Raw genomic sequence first — 23,496 nt, 5'->3', positions numbered from 1 at the left:
TTTTTCTTCATTTGGTTCTGTTTAAATTCTATTTCTATTAATAGTATTTGCAATATGTCTACGAAATATTATACAATATGAAAGAGTGGTTCATAAATAATAATGGATTTAACTAAATTGAGATTTTAACAAAATATAAATCTCATACTAAATGTTTTGCCACAGCCTTAAGATTGATCAATTAATAAAATAATACATCACAATTATATTAACAATTAATAACCGTAAAAAGAGCTTTTTCTTTTTTATATTGGTATTTAGTACGATTATTATTAAATTCAGATGTAATTTTGTAATTGTTTTTTATGACAACATTTTAAAAATCGAATAGAATAACTAAAAAACTAAGCCGTTACTAAAAAAAAAATGTTTATTTTTTTTTTAGTAACGGCCATTACTTTATCCATCGTCAAATCAAAACATCATTAACTATTCAAGGCTGTAGCAAATTACCACATACACTAATACAATATTCGCTTCATAACCTCATATAATACCTAAACTGCATTCATACTAATAAATGAAATTACAAAAATATAAATAATATTTGACAGCGTAAATGTTATGGGGCGCATCTATATCTAGTTATTTCTTTGATACCTGGAATAATTAATGCCATACTCTGGATTCCATTCAATCCATTTAAACGATTCAACTTTCCAATATATACCACTCACAGAAAAACGATACGACGACACGCTACCAATTCAAACTTCTAAGGTATTACTTTTCTAGTTCTATCTCACTCCCACAAGAAGAATTAGAAAGAGAACGCACGATGGGCTCCCGTGTCCAATACACAATTGTACCTACTTGCTATTTTTTTCTATTCTACCCACAATAAGTGAGGACCGACAAATATAACTAATGAATTTATTTTTTTCAATATCTCCCTCTAAAGTATATTTTATTTATCAACAATTTTAGATCGTCCGGTTAGCATTTTAAGTTAATCTAAATTTAAATAAAAACCGTTAGCTTTCAATATTACAATAAATATCGTTAAGTACAATGGATTTGCCATTTCTTTAAACTAACTAATATATTCATAAAAATTTAAAATATTAATACTGATAAATTCACCCTAATTAGGTTAATTTCTTAAATGCCAATTCGAAATTTTGTGATTAAAACGATCACTACGCTAAATAAAAAGGAAAAGCCACCGAATAATATAAAAATAATTTACAAATTGCCATAAAGATTTATCGGAACTCCCTTATCGTCACAATCAAATCGTTTTTCCGACTTTTCAATACCTACAGTACAACTTCACTAGACATGCACGCACACAAACTTAAAGCATGAAGAAAACTTCTTGAGACTACGGATAACGAATTTGTTCCTAAATACATAGTACATAAGAATTATTTTAGCTTAGCATAATACGTGTATACTAATATGTTATGAAGGCGCATTCGATGACATTTCCATGCCGACTGCCGTTGGTACCTGCATCTGTAACACGAGGTTAAAATTAATTTAAATGTTATATAACATACTTGTATAGTACGACACAAATTAGATGTAACATCGGAAAATGAAATGGTATTAAAATAAAACCGATTACTGTCGATTTACACAACCAATAGAAATAGCTCTCTATCGCGCCATTCGATGCTATTCGTCGCTATAGATTCACGCGTCAGTGAAAGCAAGTGCATGTTAATCGACGCGTCAAATTGACGAATATATTAGGTCATATGATATTACAAGTTATTACATTTGTGCAAAGATCATATTCGCGTGAGAAATAAATATTGATAATTTGGGATAGCGTACTTAATTCGGATGTGATCGGTTTTACGAATTTTGCCGATGCGACATCTAAGTTGTGTCGTATTATACTTTCTTGATCGTTACAGTAGATTTATATTTACAATATATATAATTACATATATGAAATAAAATATTTATAATTGATCTAAATAATATACATATAAAAAATAAAAGAAGGTATTGTAACTAATAATGAATGCGTGAAATGGTGGTAAAAATGGTATAACATAAACATTTATGCTTATTTAATATATAGTTATATAGACATCTGCTATGATACGCGCTCTCTGTTCATTAAAAAAATAAATGAATTTATTTGTACAGCCCAGTTATAATTAGTGTATTGTTATTGTTATTCCTAAGATAAATTAATTCAATGTGTTATTGTATCTACTGTTGGTTGTCCTAAGTAAATAAATAAATAATGATGTAGGTGAATTTTGTATTGAAAATATATTTCATTCCATTCCATTACTAAACCATGTCTTGCCTATTAGTTTGAGACCTTTTGTGTAGTACAGATAAAAAATACTATAAATAATCTGTCTCGATTATGTCAAAATACTACTAGCTACTTTGTGCCAACCAATCCGGGCCATGGGGACCGCTGGCTGCGTGTGTGTATGCTGTATGTGTATGCGTGTGTGTATGATGTATGTGTATGCGTGTGTGTGTGCTGTATGTGTATGCGTGTGTGTATGCTGTATGTGTATGCGTGTGTGTATGCTGTATGTGTATGCGTGTGTGTGTGCTGTATGTGTATGCGTGTGTGTATGCTGTATGTGTATGCGTGTGTGTATGCTGTATGTGTATGCGTGTGTGTATGCTGTATGTGTATGCGTGTGTGTATGATGTATGTGTATGCGTGTGTGTGTGCTGTATGTGTATGCGTGTGTGTATGCTGTATGTGTATGCGTGTGTGTATGCTGTATGTGTATGCGTGTGTGTATGCTGTATGTGTATGCGTGTGTGCATGCTGTATGTGTATGCGTGTGCGTATGCTGTATGTGTATGCGTGTGTGCATACTGTATGTGTATGCGTGTGTGCATGCTGTATGTGTATGCGTGTGTGCATGCTCTATGTGTATGCGTGTGTGTATGCTGTATGTGTATGCGTGTGTGCATGCTGTATGTGTACGCGTGTGTGCATGCTGTATGTGTGTGTGTGTGTGTGTGTGTGTGTGTGTGTGCGTACCTTGTGCTTGTGCACGTCGAACACGTCGGCGATGTCGAGCGCGCGCTCGTCGAGGCCGCGCTCGTCCAGCACGGCCTCCAGCGCCGCCGCCAGCTCAGAGCTCTCGCCGAACGGGGCACCGCTTTCCGCTGGAAATCGTTCAAACAGATTATAAAAAGCCCCTTATCATATACTTGACGATATTATGAGAGTTTTTTAAAGAGAGTGAGAGATTATAAAAGCCCCTTGTCATATACTTAACGATATGATGCGAGTTTATTTCGGTTATAATTTCATATAAAAGTGTCTTAGAGCCTGAAGCTTATTGTAAATTTTATCCTTAAAAACAAATTAATATTTTATGACAATTTCATTAGTTATTAGTTATAAATGGTTAATTTCGTTATACTAGCTAACTTTTAAGACATATGTAGCAGAGATCCAATCGAAGGGAAGTACAATTATAAATGTTTTGATTATTTAATGAATTTGGGCACTATACTATGTCATAATTACCTCGTAAAAATGAATAAAGAAAATCGGTTACAATTATATGAAATGAAAATACAAACTTTGATTAAAAAATTCCGTAAATGCTTCGTCCGGTATCTGACTCAATACCGATGGATCTAAAATGTCGTCCGGTGGCACGTGACCCACTTCTGTAAAACACGAAGAAAAATCTATTAAATTGAGACTTAAATTAAATATACCTTTTTTACTTGACAAACTACATTTATATAATTTTATAGATATACATGAAAAAACATATTTTTCATTCATAAAAATTTCATAATAATGTATTAAATTAAATCTATTACTTCGTAAATATAGTGCGAAATTTTATTGTAGAATAAAATATCTATTATTTACATATATTTAGAAAAGTTAGTGTTGTTGTCACTGTCTGTCAAAATGAATTCCATAAACATACGCGATATAAATAAAAATAAATTCTTATAATTAAATTTTTGATATCCAAATGAGGGTCATTTGTATACACCAAAAATAGAAAAGGACTCAAAATTGATTCTTGTGGAACACCTTCAACTTTAGAATTCTATAAATACTTTGGCCATTTATTAATATTTTGTATTATGAAACATAAAACAGCTAGTGACTTATTCATAGTAACATTATAAACACTTACCATCAGATGACTTATTGGCGTACCAATCCTATCTTTGCATGTATTAAATCAACATTCTATATTAAATATAAAAATAAACGTCATACCCAGATCATGTGAATTACTCGGAGTCATATATTCGTTCTCACTTAAACCTCCAATCGCTGTATCCTCAGAACTATCGTAGGCGGATGAGTTGGAACATACGTTGATTTCTGTAAACAACATTTCATATAAATTTGTTAATATTTCAAAATGATGAAGATGCTTTGGGCAATTGTGTTTATGATTCATATCAAGCTCATAGGTGAAATAAACATAGTACTTATTTACGAGGATATCTGTTTGAAATTATGACACTTTATATCCATTAGAATCATGAACTAAGCTCCTAGCTTTACAAGGAGCCTGTTATTGAAAAGTGATATAGATTACATCACATTATTTAACACTTATCACATCACAAATCTGTTCAATGCTGTCGACATAGTTTATCAATCTAATCACAAGGTAATAATAATGATAATGCAACTATGCACACAACAAATAAATATCATTTTTAGCAAACAAATACTTAAAGTAAAGTAAAAGTAAAGTAACAGCCTGTAAATGTCCCACTGCTGGGATAAGGCCTCCTCTTCCATTATGGAGAGGGTTTGGAACATATTCCACCACCCTGTTCCAATGCGGGTTGGTGGAATGCACATGTGGCAGAATTTCAGTGAAATGAGACACATGCAGGTTTCCTCACGATGTTTTCCTTCACCGCCGAGCACGAGATGAATTATAAACACAAATTAAGCACATATATATAGTGGTGCTTGACACAAATTAAGCACATATAGTGCACATAGTGGTGCTTGCCTGGGTTTGAACCCGCAATCATCGGTTAAGATGCACGCGTTCTAACCACTGGGCCATCTCAGCTCTAACAAATACTTAATGTCAATATATATGTATTTAAATTTAGAAAATGAAGGTTTGATGGTAAATACCTGATAAGGAGTGCGCCTGCGTGGGTCGCTTGGGCACGAGACGGCGGCGGCGCTTGGGGCGGCGCGGGGGGCGGGGCGCGCGGGGGGGACGCGGGGAGCGCGGCGGCGCCCACGCCCTCTTACGGGGCGCCTTGGCCGGCTTGCTCTCACGGCTTAGCAGCTCGTAATTATCCTGACAAACATATAGTACGACAAAAATTAGATGTAGCATCGGAAAATGCAATGGAATGAAAATAAAAACCGATTACTGCCGATTAACACAACCAATAGAAATAGCTCCCTATCGCGCCATTCGACGCTATTCGTCGCTATAGATTCACGCGACAGAGAAAGCAAGTGCATGTAAATCGACGCGTCAAATTGACGAATATATCATTTCATATGATATTACAAGTTATTACGTTTGTGTAAAGATCATATTCGCATGAGAAATAAATATTGATAATTTGGGATACCGTACTCAATTCGGATGTGATCGGTTTTACGAATTTTGCCGATGCGACATCTAAGTTGTGTCGTACTATAATTACGTTCAGTCAGACTAACATGAAGTACGAAACGAGTACTTTCTTTATAGATTCTTCTCAGATTTTAGGTATACTTCACAAGAGAAACTAGATCAACAGAATTATAGTCTGTTCGCGTTAAGAATGCAGTGAGTTGTCATTGTTTACCGGCTTTACTCCGCCCCCTGACCAATCAAATCTTTTTTAACAACATGGTGAAGGTGTATGCATATTTGTGTTAAAATTCCAACAAATTATATTTGTTTTAAAGCCTAAGTATAATTAATTTAGAAAATACACATTAGAATAAAAAATCGAATCGTGGTATTAATCAACAAAATTCTTAACACTATATACAATCGTTTGCGAATCTTGCCATCGCGATGTAAAAATTTACATATTTTGACATAACGTCATCTTGTAGCTATAGGTTACATTAATTATTACGCGTACAGCTTGAATAAATTAAATATAAATTTATAAATAAACAAAATTTAAATTAAAAAAAATAAAAATATCAGTTAATAATAATTAATTAAATGTGAACTTGACATTGTAATTTGAAAAGATTTGATTGGTCAAAGGGGGCGGAGTCAGGCCGGTAACGAATGACAACTCACTGCATTCTTAACGCGAACAGACTATAAGTAAACACGTGCTCCTTATTACTTTGTTAAGTAAAGATGACTATTCTTACCCGCTTCCACGCATGCTCCGTACAGAGTGGCGTTTGTTCCTGCAGCGGAAGCAGCGGCTGCTTGCAGCGCTCCCCGCCCGCGAACACTGCAGCGCACGCCGCGTACAGCCGCTGCTCCGGCGCCAGCGTCACGTGGGACAGGCAGTAGCGTCCGCAGGGCAGGGGAGACTGCACGCATTTGTCGTCTGTACATATGTTCGCTTCCGAACGACAACTCTCGCCGCCAGACCACCCACCCTCTCTGAAACATAAATTAAGTTTGATTATCCATTAATAAGATAGAATTATGCTTAATATACTCAGATTATATATTTAATATGTATTACATTATAAGACAACAATAACAATGACAGCCTGTTAATTTCCCACTGCTGGGCTAAGGCCTCCTCGCCCTTTGAGGATATGGTTTGTCACATATTCCACCATGCTGTTCCGAAGTGGGTTGGTAGAATTCACAGGTGGCAGAATTTTTATAAAATAGGCTATTTGACAATGCGAGAAATAAAGTGTCAATTATTGTAATCAGTAAATATTATGAGTTTAAAAATGGTCATTTAATAACGAAAGTTGAAAATGATAGTTAATCTATTCAAAAATCCAAAAATAAAAATGCATTTTTTTAAACGTTTGTCACGTGACATATAACGCTCCTGATTGTCACTTGCTTGTTAACTTTGCTCGCCTTCTATGTGTACCACAGAATAAAAAACAGGCAAGTGACGTCACCACGTCGACCCCATTGCAGCGCCATATTGTAGCGCGCTATTTAAATATCGAATTTTAAATATGATACTTTTCGGCTAATATGTACTAGAAATAAAAAAATCTACTTTTACTAGGTTCCTGGACCTCTCCTACATAATATGGATTTTAAAAACCAGTCAAATAGCCTATTAGCCACATGTAGATTTCTCACGATGTTTTTCTTAATCGCCGAGCACTAGATGAATTATAAATACAAATTAAACACATGAATATTCAGTGGTGCTTGCCTGGGATTTGAACCCGCAATCATCGATTAAGATGCACGCGTTCTACCCACTGGGCCATCTGGGCTCAATACCACAGATTAACTCTAGATCAATGTCAAATCAAAGTCAAGGTCAAAATTGTTTATTTCTCTTAACTCCACCTGCCATGGGAATTGACTAAAGGTAAACAAATATATCCACATAATATCATACCTGAGTTGTTTACGATCTTGTAACGTCAAGACAGAAGTCATGCCGCGCATCGCAAGCAAATGATTGACAGTTTGTGGTGGAAGACGGCATGATGAATTTTTACCACTAATTTGTTTCTAAAAAAAAATAATCCAAGATTAACTTACAAAATAACTTAAATCAATTAAAACACTAATGTATCCAATATCTTATAAAGTATTATTATTATCAATCAATTTACCTGTAATTTTATTTACTAGCAGACATATTGTATATATTTAAATATATTATATTATATAGTAGATATAAACTATGTATACCTTGATTATCGAAGCTAAAGCTTTATGTTCCTTGTGGCCTTTGTTCAATTGTAGTGTCGTGGCAGCCCTAGCTACGTGTCTTCTCATGGCAGCGCGACGCAGTGCTAGTCGCGCGCCCCGAGTCTCTGCCGCACTCTCTTCGACACATACCGGCCCAGAACCTGATTCTAAAATTAATATAATATAATAAGCACAAAAAACCTACACAAAATTTTAATACTCAGTGTTAATATACATAGTCTTGCTTTAAAGATAAAATATACAATATTTCGAATATTGAAATGGTAATTCCAGCATTCTACTTCAATGTAACATGATTAATAATAATCCATTGTCGAAACCTTTACGATTCAATCACACACATGAAAGAAAAGTAATTATTATACCATATTCTTACCTCAGTGATATTTAAAACTACTGTCAAAAATTGTAAATCCTTTATTTACCAAATTCTGGCATGTTATCATCATCGCTACTGCTACTCTCTAGTTGTCTGAAGGCATTCGGTTTTTTGTCATCTAGAGGACCACATTGAAACATCTCTTCTCCCGGAGCATGCCATGTTGAGTTAGGTAGAGCCAAAACTCGACGTTGTTGAGGTATCCGTTGTAAAGCTTCATGAACGGTTGGACCTCGACCTTTTCGAGGTTTGGATTGAGAAGATTTAACTACAGAAATTATGAAAAATAATAAATATTTTAACGTTGGTAATTATCAAGGGAGTTGACTTAAAGAAAGTAAACAAAGGTCACGCATGTGATCTGCAGTTTGTCATGATAAAGGAGCCATGAAATCAACAAGGCAGTCAAATGAATAATATAATATTAACAAATGCCTTTTCATTCTGTTTAAAACAACTTTTAGATATACCTGTGTAATGTTATACTCAAATGTGTAACATAATATGAAAATAACAAGTCATTGAAAACCTGTTTTGTTTTATAAGTAATAGTATATGTGAGCTCGACCACAATTACCTGTTGGGGGTTTTTTAGGTGTTGGTGCTGGGGTTTTCATATGTGTTGTAGTCGGTTCAGTTTTAACAGTCATTGAGGAGTTCTCTGTAAGCCCTTGTTCTCTCTTAAAAACATCCAAGAATGTTTCAGCATTTGATTTTGACGCCGATGAAAGCTTTTCATTAATGGTGTTTGTATTATTACTAACTTTCGGACAATTCGGTGCTGAACCAGAATTATGTTGACCTTTAGGGCTAGGAATGCTTGGTCGCCGAATCTCTGCTGCCTTAGGCAGAGCATTAACTTGAGTCTTTGCTTTTTGAACTTTGGCATGGATAGCTTTTGAGTCTGTATGATTAATCGAGGCATTGTTAAAAACTGGTGAATAATGACCATTTGAAACTACATTTTTTTTTTCCGATTTTATATCACCATTGCTTATGGAGTTTAATACATCTATTTCCTTATTTAAGTTTTCGGATAACTTTACTTTAGTATCAGTGCTGTCAGGAAATATTAAATTGTCTTCAGTATGGCTTACTGTTATTTCTCCGGCAATAACATCGGAGTCATGAAATGTGTATAATTCATTAGGATCTATTTTAAATTTGGTATGAAAGAAGCTTTCACTCAGGTGCGGTATGTACTGTTCATCCCCTGAACTATCATGTATAAACATATTTACTTCACCACCGCAGCCCCCTGACACACTCTCAACTGCCATTTTATACTGTGTAGCACAACTCGCATCTGATATATTTTGGGTAATACCACTGAAACTAATAAAACCAGTTAAGACCATTGAATACTGCACACAGTCGCATAACTTACAAGTAATTTCCCGCGTAAGATGATATCTTACCCCACATTTTCTGAAGCACTCAAATAAGACATAGTGTGTTCATTTTACAACCTAATGATACAAACAATTTGCACTGGGAAATACGAAACTATTCGATTGGTCCCTCTGCTTCATACTGAAAAGTACATTTTTTTAAAATATTTTTTATCACCTTACATGTTATTATACAATACAAAATACGTATTATTTTGCTTTTCAAGATAAGACTACCAAGCAATGACAATCACAATGACATCTGTCATTACTAAAAATTATTCATTAATTTCTATGTAAAACGGTTGTAAGTCTTATTAAAGAACTTAATTAACCTTAAAAGTGAAATATTCAGTTATTTGACAATTATTTTGATATGAGTAAACACTGACAAACAAGAAAAAAAAAAACTTTTTTAGAACATTAGGAATAACTCTCACATTAATATATAGGAGAATTACAATACATTTTTTGTGTCTAGTTTTCAATAATAGTCCATACAGTATTTCAAATATAATAAAATTAACTAAATTATTAAAATTTGTTCAAAAAATGAGACCTTTGTAACTCAAACTTTTATTCAATAACATCAAATCAAAAGATTGACAGATTAAGGCAAATGGTAGCCAAAATACAGTTGCGTTCAGTAATATAAAAGATGGATATATTAAAGGTGAAAGAAGTTAAAGTATCAACGAATCTCGTAATTTTACTCTGATTCCATTCAGTTAATTATTAAGAAATAAAAATGTACTTTACTGAAAAAAAGAACTCGATTATTATTCAACGTTGTCATCATGTTTTTATATAAGCACATTAAACTATAGGAATTTTTATTATATAACACAGAGCATTTTGTTTTTACGACTAATTTTCCTTAAAATAATCAACAAATAAAAATGAAATAATATCAACAGTAAATATTTACTGGTATCTGATGAAAAGTATTTTTCTAAATTCCTATTACAAATTACGTAATATAAAATATACGTGCTAGTTATTTTTTCTGAAATAAAAAAATTGTGGGCTGTAATATAGAATGAATTCGAACGTGAATAAATAAATTTCAGTTGATTTAAGGCGAAACAATGTTACTGCAGTTATTTTGTGCAACTCTGGCATAAGCTTTAACATTTTATTGAATCAAACACTTTAAATATATTTTTAAAGATTTTAATAATATTACCTCAATATTACTGTCTTATATTTATTTTTCATTAACGTCGTCATGCTTGTCAAGAAAACATTGAATCAAAACAAACCAAAATATTTTAAATTAAGACATAGTCGTAAAAATTAACCGTTATTCTTGTATAAATATGGCTTAATTATTATGTAATGGAGACTATCATAACACAAAATAATGTTTAATATGATTCGTGAAAATATTTAATGATATTTAAAATTTCGCGCCATTTCATTTTTGATTTGAGAACCCCTATATTCGAAGCGTTGTTGTGAATCCAATATGGCGTTATCTGATGTTTTAATATTTTGAAGGTACGTCAATTTGACGATTCTATAATGTGTAATCCGGTAAATATCTTGTTTTTAGAAAGTTTAATCCACGAGGACGTTAATTAAGTTTTAGTTTATATAATTAAATGCATTTGTTAAGTGTAGTGAAAGGCTTACAGATTGTATTGTTTTGTTTGTGATTTCCGATAATTTAGCGATCCATTGTCATACAAAAAATATTTTTAATTATAAAATATACTTTACGTCCATGTTACAAAGTGAATATAATACTATTACGGTGAATATTTATGGTACTTTTGAGCTTGACGAAGACCAACGACATTCAAGGATTGTAATTACAGTAATTATATAGCCTATAAAGATTATTTTTGTGATTTATTATGATTTTTATTAATATCAAATAATATTTGTGTTGTTCCAGAAGTGCATAAGTTTTAATACAAATGGGAGTTAAATAAAAAAAATTAACCGGTGCACAGGATTAGCGCCATAATAATTGATTCATTATTTGAGTATATAGTAATAGTTGCGTTGACTATCATGACAGACACTAGACGAAGAGTCAAGCTTTACGCTCTGAACGCTGACCGACAGTGGGACGATAGAGGAACGGGGCATGTTTCCTCATGTTATGTGGAAAGATTGAAAGGAACCTCGTTGCTGGTAAGGGCAGAGTCAGATGGCACACTGCTGCTAGAGAGCAAAATACAGCCTGACACAGCCTATCAGAAACAGCAAGATACTTTGATAGTATGGTCAGAAGGAGATAATTTTGACTTAGCATTAAGTTTTCAAGAAAAAGCTGGCTGCGATGAAATATGGGAGAAAATATGTCAGGTAAATATCCATTTATAAAACATAAATATTGTTCTTAAAAATTATAATTTTTGTGTTTGCAAAATATTCTAGTTAGAAATATATATATATTATTTAATTGCATTACAACTCAAAACCATCTATAACTTTCAAAAATTTTTATAGGTACAAGGTAAAGATCCCTCAGTTGAAATTACACAAGACATAGTAGAAGAGTCGGAAGATGAACGTTTTGATGAAATGTCAGATAGTGTACAGCCAGTAGAGCTACCAGCATGTGAAATGGGTCGACTGGAAGACATAAGTGAATTAGTGAACAGTTGTCTAGTGTCACCAGCAAGAAAAGATAAATTAGCTGCAGCTCTGGAGACACAGCACTACATTAAGAAACTTCTAAACCTCTTTCATATGTGTGAAGATATTGAAAACATTGAGGGATTGCATCATCTCTATGAGATATTCAAAAGTATATTTCTTCTTAATAAAAACACACTTTTTGACACAATGTTTGCGGATGACACTATATTTGATGTAGTTGGCTGTTTAGAATATGATCCCAGTTTACCCCAACCTAAGAAACACAGAGAATACCTTAGAGAGCTAGCTAAATTCCGAGAGGCCATTCCTATTAAGAATAAGGATTTGTTGGCAAAAATACATCAAACTTACAGAGTACAGTACATTCAAGATATAGTTTTGCCCACACCAACCGTCTTTGAGGATAATCTGCTAAGCACATTGTCCAGTTTTATATTTTTTAATAAGGTAGAAATAGTAAAACTTATAGAGGATGATGATAAATTTCTAACAGACTTATTTAAATTGCTGATGGATGATAAGACACCTGATGTTAAAAGACGAGACTTAGTTCTATTTTTAAAAGAGTTTTGTAATTTTTCACAAAACTTGCAACCTCAAGATAAAGATGCTTTTTATAAGACATTAGTTTCATTGGGAATCCTGCCAGCTTTAGAAATTACTCTAAGCATAGATGATCAGAAGACCAAGACTGCATCCATAGATATTTTAACTTATATTGTTGAATTTTCACCCTCAGTTGTGAGGGATTATACATTACAGCAGGCTAACAACACTGAAGAGGTATGTACATATTTCCATATGTTCTTTAGAATAGATTTTCATTTTGTAAAGATAATGTTAGCTAGAAGTATGTTAAAATATATCATGTACACCATAATCATATGTTTGGCAAATAGATTCACTAATGATAATTGTTCTTCCTGCAAGTAACTATAATTAATGTAGAATTAAAACATTCTGTAATTTGCTGCTGGATTATAATCTCTCCCATTAAAGAGATGGCTTGAGACTTATTCTAGCAATGTATGTTGAAGTTGATGAGCTGACTTTGTAACAAATTAAGTGAAATTAAACACAGGCAGGTTTCCTCACAATGATATCTTCACCACTGAGCATTAGATCAATGAACGAATCAAGCACATGATAATTCAGTGGTATTTCCTAGCTTTGAACCTGCAATCTACAATTATGAATTTACATTACTTCATGTTTACAGGAACAAATGTTGTTAAACATTGTGATAGAACAGATGCTTAGGGATCAAGATCCCGAACTTGGTGGTGCAGTACAGTTAATGGGAGTCCTACGTATCCTACTTGATCCAGAGAGTATGCTGGCTTCCGTCAACAAGAGTGAAAAAGCAGACTTCCTAAATTTCTTTTACAAACATAGTATACAAACACTCATAGGTATGTATTTAAATGCGGCATATATTATGTGAATAAAAAATATCTAAAAAGCATTATTATAGCATTGCATTGCACGGAAATTATAATTATCATACTTTATTTTATATGTTAAAAAGCTCTAAATAAAATTATAAATTAAGTATTTATTTCATAATTTTATAACTAAAACATCTTTTACTTAATGGCTCGCAAGTACATCATCTCGTTTTTACTTAAATTTCAGCTCCATTACTTGAAAACACAACTGGAGAGAAGCCTTTAAAAGAGGATTATCACACAGTGCAACTATTGGGTTTGGTACTTGAACTACTTTCTTTCTGCTGTGAACATCACACATACCATATCAAAACATGCATATTAAATAAGGTAATTATTTTTTAAACTATATATCTATAAAAAATTTAAAATATTTATTTGTACATTCATAAAATTATTATGATTTAACAGTCAATTTATTATTGATATTAATTTTTGTTTAGTGTATTTTGTTGTACATTATTTAGTTTTTTAATTGAATAATGTATGTTAATGTTTTATATACACAAGGTGACTGTAAACAGAAATAAAAATACAAGTAATGCAAATACATTAAAGAAGTATTTTAATTAAACATAATGAAACAGGTCAAGTAAATCTAGTGACATTCTTTAAATAATTAAGTTTAATTTATTAGAGTTTTTCTGATCTAAACTTCTTTTTTCAGGACCTCCTCCGTCGCATATTGGTGCTTATGAGATCAACACACACATTCTTAGTGCTTGGTGCACTAAGGTTTATGAGGAAAATCATCGCTTTAAAAGATGAATACTACAATCGGTACATAATCAAAGGGAATCTCATTGCACCAGTTATAGATGCTTTCCTTAGGAATAATGGCAGGTTGGTGTTCTTTTTTTAATATAATTAAAAGAAGGTTGCAAGGCAATAAATTTTTTCTATATAAAATTACACCAAGCTTTTCTGTGGCAAAGTGTATTTGTGAAAATATAAATAGCAACCCTATTTAACAAATGAATGTATAGTAAATTAAAGTTAAGACATACCTATAATTAACTTAAAACTGTATATAAGTTGAAATATTATTATAATAAAATATTTTTGCATTCACTTGACCTTGACAACTGTAATGTTGTGCATAAATCAGTGCACTTTTAACTTTCTAATGGTTGGATTGGCAGTGTCATAAAGAAATATGGATATTGGTGTGATACAAATATGGCAGATTTTTATCTGACATTTAGGTTTCTTCACAATATTTCACTGTCGAGCATGATGCGAGATGTTGTACAAATACAGCCAATGAAAATTGAATGGTGCTAAAGATAGAACATTCTTGTTCTTTTTTTTTTTTTTTACTATTCCTTACATGGTCAATGTGCCACCAACCTTGGGAACTAAGATGTTATGTCCTTTGTGCCTGTAGTTACACTGGCTCACTCAACCTTCAAACCGGAACACAACAATACTGAGTACTGTTATTTGGCGGTAGAATAACTGATGAGTGGGTGGTACCTTTTGCATTTTCATTAATGTAATTTACTTTAAAATATATTATAAAATTTCAGATACAACTTATTAGATTCTGCTATATTAGAGTTGTTTGAGTTCATCAAATTGGAAGATATAAAATCACTCTGTTCGCATGTTGTTGAAAACTATGGAAAGATCTTAGAGGACGTTGAATATGTACAAACATTTAAAGCTTTAAAAACACGGTACGATCAGCACCAGGATAAATTAAAGGAAAGGGATAGAGGTATAGTAATTGTTTCTTTTTACTTTATTTGGACATAGTTAATCCTTTACACACTATTCCTTTTGAGAATTGAGACTTTTCTGTCTTCTTTCTATTGTTATGCAGATTCATTCATTCAACTCTATTGGTTGAGTATTGTGATATATATATTTCATTTGAGCATAATTCATAACTTAAAACATACCTTAGTCCTATATATAATAACATTAATTTTGTTTTTATTAAGTACTTAATTTACTTAATTTTAAAAGTAATATATTTATTATATGGTGATAGAACTATTTTTACTGTGCACTAAGCAAGTCAGACATTTTTAACTTAATTCTGTATGGTCTATTTTATTTATGATAGATACATATTTTTACTAAATCTATGCTAATAATATAAATGCGAAAGTAGTCTGTCCGTTGCTTTATCTCGGCTAAACCACCAAACCCCTATTCGATGAAATTTGCTATGCTTTTTATATCTAATACCTGACGACTAATTTCTAAAACGCATGCTTAAGCCGCGGCCGACAACTAGTATTCAATAAAATCATTAAACAGTTATTGTTGATCAATTCTAGTGAGTGGTAGCGTGGCGGTAGCGGAGGCGGTGGTGCCGTCGCTGCTGCGCTCGCGGTACCGTCGCGAGGCGCGCCAGCCCGACGACGAGGAGGAGATGTGGTTCAACGACGACGACGAGTTGGAGGATGACGCGCCGCTCGACAGCGCGCAGGCGCACCCGCACCCGCACGCGCATGCGCACCACGCGCTCGACGCCATCGGTTTGTGGCCTTCGCTTATACATCACAATACAGATAAAGGATTCAATACACGATAATAGTGACGTGTCAACAACAACAGCCTGTAAATTACCACTGCTGGGCTAAAGGCCTCCTCTCCCTTTGAGGAGAAAGTTTGGGACATATTCCACCACAATGTTCCAATGCGGGTTGGTGGAATACACATGTGGCAGAATTTCTATGAAATTTGTCACATGCAGGTTTCCTCACAATGTTTTCCTTCACCACTGAGTACGAGATGAATTATAAAGACAAATTAAGCACATGAGTCAGCGGTGCTTGCCTGTGTTTGAACCCGCAATCATCGGTTAAGTTGCACGCGTTCTAACCGCGGGGCTATGTCGACTCTCGAGATGCCCAGTGGTTCGACAGTCGTGACGTGTCGCTTACATAGAATATCATTACAAAAATATTGCCTACATATTTGATTTGAAATTTATTGTTATTGTTTGTAGTTAAAGGTAATAACCTGATTTTATGTAATCATACGCCATATTTTATACTAAAATTAATTGTAATTTTATATCAGTGATCTCATAACATTAATTTATTGAAGAATATTATATATAGCATAATACTATTAGCTTCGAACCAATTGTTATTATGAGCACGCAGCATAATTAAAAATATTTTTTAAAATTACATTTGTGTTAAAAATAAACTAAAAGATTATAAAAAAAAATTATTGTACATATATTTTTTTTTACCTTAATTGAGGCGTGTGTTGACAATAATCTACTGCTTTCAGGTAAAATAGTGGAAAAGAAAGTATGTTCGAGTACTGAGAGTGTGAACGGTCCAAGCAGAGTGCTGTTGAGCACAACGACCACCAGTAAGCCGGCACACACCGACGTTCAGGTATCCACGCCCAGATTACTCAATAAGGTAACTTTTAGTTCAATCACATACTTGCTTCAATGGTATAATGAGCATGCTTCATAAAGCGATCTCATGTTTTGTTATATAAATTTTTTAATATGGCAATTAATTTGTTGCTTCTCGGTATAAAACATACAATTATGGTTTAGTTATACTGAAATATATGCATGAGGATAATATGAATTGGTGGTGGTATTAATTCACCAAATTATTTATTTATTATTAATGTTATTTATACTCGAATATATATGTTTCTTACATAGTCTATGAGTCTTACTTATCACTTGATGGAAGGTATTATAGCATAATTGACTTATATATTGTCATCAAATATATGTCATTTTTATTCATAGGCAATATTACCTTATGTTATCATTAATGCAATTGCTTCGCTATCTTATCCATGTGGGATGAGTTCCCATTAATAGCATATGATATATTTTTTATATATCTCTCATATAATCCCTAAGGGACGCAGTTACCTAACACTGTGTAATAATAGTGAACACAAACACCATTCCAGGCAATGTGATCTCTAAACGAGATCACATACAATTTCGGAATTAATGTGTCGAGTTTAACATCAATTTATCGATGTCGAGTTCATGATAAAAATAAAACAATTTCACAATAGAAAATAAATATTTGTCTGTATAAACAAGGCAGTACTATTATTTCTATATTGGTGTGTCACGTGCTGAGTGTGTGCGCAGGGTCTGGTGGACTACGACGGCGACTCGGACGAGGATGAGGAGGGCGGCGGCAGCAGCGCGGCGGCGGACGAGCGCGACGCCAAGCGGCCGCGCCTGGCGTAGTGGCGCCGCTCGCACGTTTCAAGGAATATAGTCCCGTCTCGCTCAGCTGTGCAGGGAGCGCTGTAAGACTACGTTCGCTATCTAGGCGCAGATGCGACTTGCATCTGCGATTAGTCGATACCGCTAGGCGGAGAGGTACTTCTAGCTGTGTTATGTCCACATCATGTAAATACGAGTGACGCTCCAGTTTCACTTAACTAGTTAGTGTATGAAGTTTTTCATACATAGTGTAATTGTAATTCATTCGGACGGTATTGAATTTTTAGAACAAATATCGGTTATAAAATGTATAATTATATATGTGAAATAATTTTAACGGCTAGGTTACGTTTCTGATGGATTGTTAATTAACAAAAGTACAAAGGATTATATTAGGAGTGGGATTTAAATTTTTTATAATGAAAGTACTAAAGTCGATCACCGAAATTGGTATGTGTATATGTATTTTGTAGAGACCTACTTAGTTTGTCACAATGACCATGAGACCAATGTTTTTAAGGAGTCTGTAATAATAAATGTGGAATTGCTACACAGTAGTGGTTTCTTTAATTTAATGATTATTATTTATCTATCAAACAATCTATAATTGTCTAGCCATTGTTAATTTTGCACAATAATTTAATTGCATTCCTTTGTCTTTCATTGAGTTTCCCAGAGATTTATATTTGTCTTGACATTGAGTTGTGGATCATTTTTTTTACTCAAATTATAATAGACTTACAGAATAAACTCGACAAAATTTAACAGATTAAAAACGTCACATGTGATATTTTTTGTTAATTCATTAGTGAACTATTCAGTAACATAATTTTTTAATTGTGAAATAGTTTTACATTCATTTAAATTCATAATATATTTTTTATTTATATATATTGTCATTGCATGCCATAAAACAGTAATACTAAAATGATTTTCATTTCCGATGTCATTAATTTATTATTTTGTTGTGTACAATGTTATTATTTAATTTATTTCATAATATTTATCTCTCGGAAACTCGCCTGTGTTAAAATAACCTTAATTCATCAGTTGCACGGTTATTTGGATCTCTAGAAATTAGTTATTTAATGAAACAGTGTAATGATAAAATAAATTGAAAAATAAATTATATTTATGAAAAGTATATCACACACGTTAATATTAAATAAAAATATACGCGAGTTAAACATTTAAAGCCTAATTTTATTTCAATTTATTTATTTATTATATTGTATATAATTTATGATTTTACATACTCAGTCTAACTGAAAAACTTTTGAAAGCTATAGGATAGATAGCAATTTCTAATTCGAAATAATAAAATGAAACTTTGTGTAACAATACAATCTTTATCAATAAGAAGATTGTTTATATATTAGACATATATACTTTCTACATTTATAAAAAAAATTAAGTACATAATTGGTTTCTTTAAAGCAAAGATAAATAATATTATTTATATTCAAAGCAATTTATATTCCTCGGTCTGTTTTGGATTACATAAACAGTATTATATTTCGGTTCCGCATACTTATCTACTTTTCTTTTTATTTATAACATGTTATAAAAGCATAATTCATTTGTGTTATATAATATAATTTTAAATTAATAAGAAGTATTAGGAAAAACTAACTCACATAACTCTGTATTCGACTGACTTATTTATTTGATTATAATGCAGAAGCTTTTTTTAAATTTTGTTTTAATTATCAACAACTGCAATATCTCGGGATCCAAATAATCATGCTACATTCAAATGTTTTGTCAAGAGTATCAACCATCTCGATCCGTACGTACAAATTATAAACGAAAGCGAAACAATTTTAACTAAAGCATTTTAAAATACAGAAATCTATAAAATTTTCGTTAATTTTCTTCCAAAGATTAATGTTAAATTGTCATCAATTTGTTTACATTTTGTTTTCTATGGCCTGGTGTTAAAAGGGTACAAGTACAGATTAATTCCAATTAAAAAACATAGTGAAATATTATGGGAGGCCCTTTTGGAACGAAGTAGCTTATGATATTCTGTATTAAATAACAGTTACAAGGAAATAAATTAATATTGGAGTATAATTGAAGACTAAGAAGTAAAATTGCTATATAAAATAAGTTTTAATAGTCTTATATAAAATCGATTACAATAAAAAAATAGATTGAGTGTCAGGTCTGGTGGGGGAAAATGCTTTTTCCGTACGTGATGATTTCTGTCAGTTCACTCAAGTGCAAGCCGCGTGGAAAACTTTCGTTCCAAAAATATACATTTATTCAAGCTAAAACACTGCATTAGATTACAAACAATATCACGCAAAAAGCAATATGTTATATAAAGCAGTCAATAACTGTTCATTGTTGCTATTCTGATAAGCAATTGTGAGGGTTCTTTATTTACCTTTTTAGCATCAGGCCACGGTATTATCGATTTGAATGGTGTATGAAATATTGTTTCGATTGAAAATGTGTGGTAATCGACATCGACACTGCGGAATAATGTCAAACATTATTTCTGTTTAGATACTTATCGATACAACTCTATGCCTTGTTGAACGGACATTGTTATATTTTTACACTGGGTACAAGATTTTTTACAAAAATCTGGTCGTTTTTTTCGATGTCGATAAACACATATTTTTTTGTTAATAATTCTTCTAATACTATCAGTAAAAGTTCTCCGTCTTTCTTTTAAACGATTCTACGCGTTTTCTTTTTTTTTTATATTTTTTTAAATAATTTGTATGTGATAAAAGATATCTGATTAAGAACAGTTTTATTTTATTACAATTAAAATATAGTTTAATCATTACTATGTAAATAATACTAGATTTTATATAGTATTCGTATCGGCGGTCGTTTACATCGTTTTGCTGTTGTGTTATCATAATACTGAAGCCGAGGTATTGTAAAAGCAGTGTCAGAAATGTCACAACCGATTCTTATACGTGAAACATTTTTGCACATGGTAACATTTTCAACCTATCTCTAACTAATCAGTGTTTTAAAAATCATAACTGGATTTGTCATGCAAATGTTGTGAAACAATCCCTAACTTTCGTTTTCTTTTTTTAACTTGCATCATGATACATTTTTTTTTCAATAGAATTTAATTTTTAATCAATGATTTCTTCAAAATCTCAAGGTCAAATTCAAGTGCTGATATTTTCCAAACGCAACGATTCTAACTCATAGTTTGATTTGTATAATTTTTTCTTCGCGTTTACTAAATTCTATTGAAATAAAATATGTCAATGGTTGCTGGTTCGGTTTGTTGAATATAAATTTGTAGACGTATTAAAAGAACACGTTAATTTAAATACATTTCTAAATTGTTTTTGTTTTTTCGCTTTTTTTAGATGGCCTTATTCATTTCTACAGCTCATTGAATTCCTGAATCATATATTCATGGAAATAAAGGTGAATATTTGTAATAGGGCTGTATAGGTAGCTACAGAAACACGAATCGTAGGAGACTGATCATGAGCGTAAAAAGTTTTATCTAAAAATGATTATAAATGTGAGCAGGCTCCTAAAAATGGTTTCTGTAGTACGTACTACCTTGTTCTTACAGCCTTGTCTCAAATTTTCACCGTCTTCGTTATCTTTCCTCTCTTTTATATCTGACATTATAGAATTGTATGAATAATAATGGTCGTCACCCTTATTAATATATTAAACCGAACTCGATTATAAAATCGATATTCGTCTCCATACATCGTCGCATGTAACGTTACTAAAAATATACTAATCGGCAACTAAAACCTCATGTGTAAATATCCCAACGTTCGCAATTCCACTATTTTTTTATTGGGTTTTTCGTTCATGTCTTTTGGAATAGTACTCTGAATAATTTATATGTTTAATTTCTCTTCATTTGTAAAAGATACTCAGGAAGATTGGGTCACTTTAAGATATTATTTATATAGATTTCATTGGGGACATACTTTTATATTATGGATATTTTTAGCAACGTTTTATGCGAAATGTTTGACGATTTCTCGATTATCTCACTCGGTGTTGATGTTGAATTCGCGATGCGGAGTCGTAGGGCACAATAATGTTATTTTATGCAATTTGCAAATATCTTATGTGTCGTTGCATGATTGTAAAAAATATATTTGATTAAAATTAACGAATGCATGTTTAGAAATCATAATTTATTTGGTGTGTAATTTTTTTTTTTGTATTATACGTGATATTTTGTGTGATTATTTATCGGCTATTCTACGACAGATCTAACTAATAAAATCTGTATTATAAATTTTTTTAGGATGCATGTGTGTCTGCCCTAGAAATACATATCAATTTTATATATTTGACGAAGTAATATTGATCTCTGTATTCATTCGTAATCGTTTAACCAATCTATACCAGCAAATGGGATGATGGTCATGCTTACTGTTCGAACAGATATCATTCATTCAATTTTATACAAGCAATAATTCGAAACTTGTTGTAATTTGGACTTTTATACGCTTACAATAAGATCGTTAATTGTTAAAATGAATAAATCATAATAAACCGTTTATACGCAAACAAGTCTGACATCTGTTCGAATATTTAAGTCGAAAGATTATTTTTGTTTATTTAAAAGTTTTTTTTTTTAATTTTTATTTCGACATGTAAAGGCGTTCGTTTATGCACAGTTATGCGAGACTAAAATTTATTACATGCGTGGAATGGGTGTGTCAGAGAAAAATTGTAAATAGATGTTTTATGTAATACTTTATTTTGATAATCTGTCAAACATCCACGTGTCTAATAGCATCTAGCTGTCAATTAGATTTATACGATTCTTATATTCCTTGAAATAAACTTCCCGTATAATGAGAAAATATAAGATTTCTAGATGAAAGTAGTCTGTAACAACTATTTTTTATCTGTCTAGGTGGATGACCATCATAAACTAATTTATACACAGAATAAAATTAAATAGATTTACCTATTGGCAAGTTGTGTAAAATAAATAAGCTTATTATAATGCTATTATTATGATGTCACTAGTTACGTAAGCAATATAAATATAAGGAAATACGATGCGAAGAGTGTTCATTTTATTTATTATTTTCACTTCCTTTATATAACTATGATGAAGTAATACGATATATTATTAAAGCAGTTTGTAGTTTTTTTTAATCAATGCTACCGTGCCTGTTTTAAATATGCAATTGCTTGAAACAAAAAAAACAACAACACAAAACAAGAAAATTAAACTCACACTTTTCATTCCAATTGTCTGTTTTCAAAGTAGATAGTACGAAGTGTAGCTGCTTATTCTCTTTTCCAAACAAAAGAGGAAAAAACGAAATAACGTTTGACAGTAAATTGACGCCATATCATTGATAGAGAGCATAATTAATATAAGATATTCATTATGATCGTCGACAAAAGTGGAAATAAGTAGATGGGTGTAAGTTGTATTATAAATACATATATATTAATTATAAACATAGTAGTGCATAATATAGCTGAATTATTAGCAAGTCGCATGACATACTGAAATATAGTTTTGTTTATCTTTTTTCCATTGAAATAGGCTACATATAAAGTATTATATACTAAAACACTGCTCCGATACACGCTGAATTTTCTGGTAAAGTTTTGTATATTATATATTGGCTTTGCTTAATACGCCACCTCTAATATTATACATAAAGTAGATTTTTAACTGTGGCAATCATACTGGGAAAAGGCTTTTCTTGTTGTG

At 32.1% G+C, this 23,496-nt stretch overlaps 2 protein-coding genes across 9 annotated transcripts; one reads left to right on the top strand and one right to left on the bottom strand.

The window, feature by feature from the left end:
* Positions 1-365: 365 nt before the first annotated feature.
* LOC124538471 lies at positions 366-10,175 on the bottom strand. Of its 4 annotated transcripts, none has more exons than XM_047115548.1 (12): positions 10,114-10,175; positions 9,582-9,696; positions 8,741-9,498; positions 8,210-8,431; positions 7,764-7,930; positions 7,465-7,580; positions 6,281-6,521; positions 5,078-5,249; positions 4,190-4,297; positions 3,526-3,615; positions 2,975-3,102; positions 366-1,458 (listed from the first exon to the last, which is right to left on the bottom strand). In XM_047115548.1, the coding sequence occupies exons 2-12, from the start codon at positions 9,611-9,613 to the stop codon at positions 1,405-1,407; spliced, it is 2,088 nt and encodes a 695-aa protein (XP_046971504.1). In that variant the 5' UTR covers positions 9,614-9,696; positions 10,114-10,175; the 3' UTR covers positions 366-1,404. The 4 variants fall into 4 exon arrangements, with proteins under 4 accessions (XP_046971504.1, XP_046971501.1, XP_046971502.1 ...); XM_047115545.1 differs by having other exon boundaries at positions 9,995-10,160; XM_047115546.1 differs by having other exon boundaries at positions 9,890-10,153.
* An 817-nt stretch (positions 10,176-10,992) lies between these two features.
* On the top strand, positions 10,993-22,832 carry LOC124538670 (serine/threonine-protein phosphatase 4 regulatory subunit 3). 5 transcript variants are annotated; one of them, XM_047115805.1, is made up of 10 exons: positions 10,993-11,054; positions 11,455-11,870; positions 12,015-12,950; positions 13,387-13,579; positions 13,803-13,945; positions 14,283-14,458; positions 15,145-15,335; positions 15,904-16,104; positions 16,871-17,007; positions 17,715-22,832. In XM_047115805.1, the coding sequence occupies exons 2-10, from the start codon at positions 11,574-11,576 to the stop codon at positions 17,814-17,816; spliced, it is 2,376 nt and encodes a 791-aa protein (XP_046971761.1). In that variant the 5' UTR covers positions 10,993-11,054; positions 11,455-11,573; the 3' UTR covers positions 17,817-22,832. The 5 variants fall into 5 exon arrangements, with proteins under 5 accessions (XP_046971761.1, XP_046971762.1, XP_046971763.1 ...); XM_047115806.1 differs by having other exon boundaries at positions 11,013-11,090; XM_047115807.1 differs by lacking the exon at positions 10,993-11,054 and adding an exon at positions 11,097-11,364.
* Positions 22,833-23,496: the final 664 nt, after the last annotated feature.

Source organism: Vanessa cardui, chromosome 20 (assembly GCF_905220365.1).
Source record: "Vanessa cardui chromosome 20, ilVanCard2.1, whole genome shotgun sequence".
Lineage (NCBI taxonomy): Eukaryota > Metazoa > Arthropoda > Insecta > Lepidoptera > Nymphalidae > Vanessa > Vanessa cardui.
This window is presented reverse-complemented; position numbering and strand designations above follow the sequence as displayed.

Bases quoted from the DNA above. Each gene is read 5' to 3' on its own strand.
- LOC124538471 (XM_047115548.1), bottom strand. From the start codon at position 9,613: ATGTCTTATTTGAGTGCTTCAGAAAATGTGGG. The intron at 7,581-7,763 runs GTATACATAGTT...ATTTTTTTTTAG, and splicing joins CTTTAGCTTCGATAATCAAG to AAACAAATTAGTGGTAAAAA. The intron at 4,298-5,077 runs GTATTTACCATC...TGTTGTTTACAG, and splicing joins GCAGGCGCACTCCTTATCAG to AAATCAACGTATGTTCCAAC.
- LOC124538670 (XM_047115805.1), top strand. From the start codon at position 11,574: ATGACAGACACTAGACGAAGAGTCAAGCTTTACGCTCTGAACGCTGAC. The intron at 12,951-13,386 runs GTATGTACATAT...TCATGTTTACAG, and splicing joins AGGCTAACAACACTGAAGAG to GAACAAATGTTGTTAAACAT. The intron at 16,105-16,870 runs GTTTGTGGCCTT...TACTGCTTTCAG, and splicing joins CCACGCGCTCGACGCCATCG to GTAAAATAGTGGAAAAGAAA.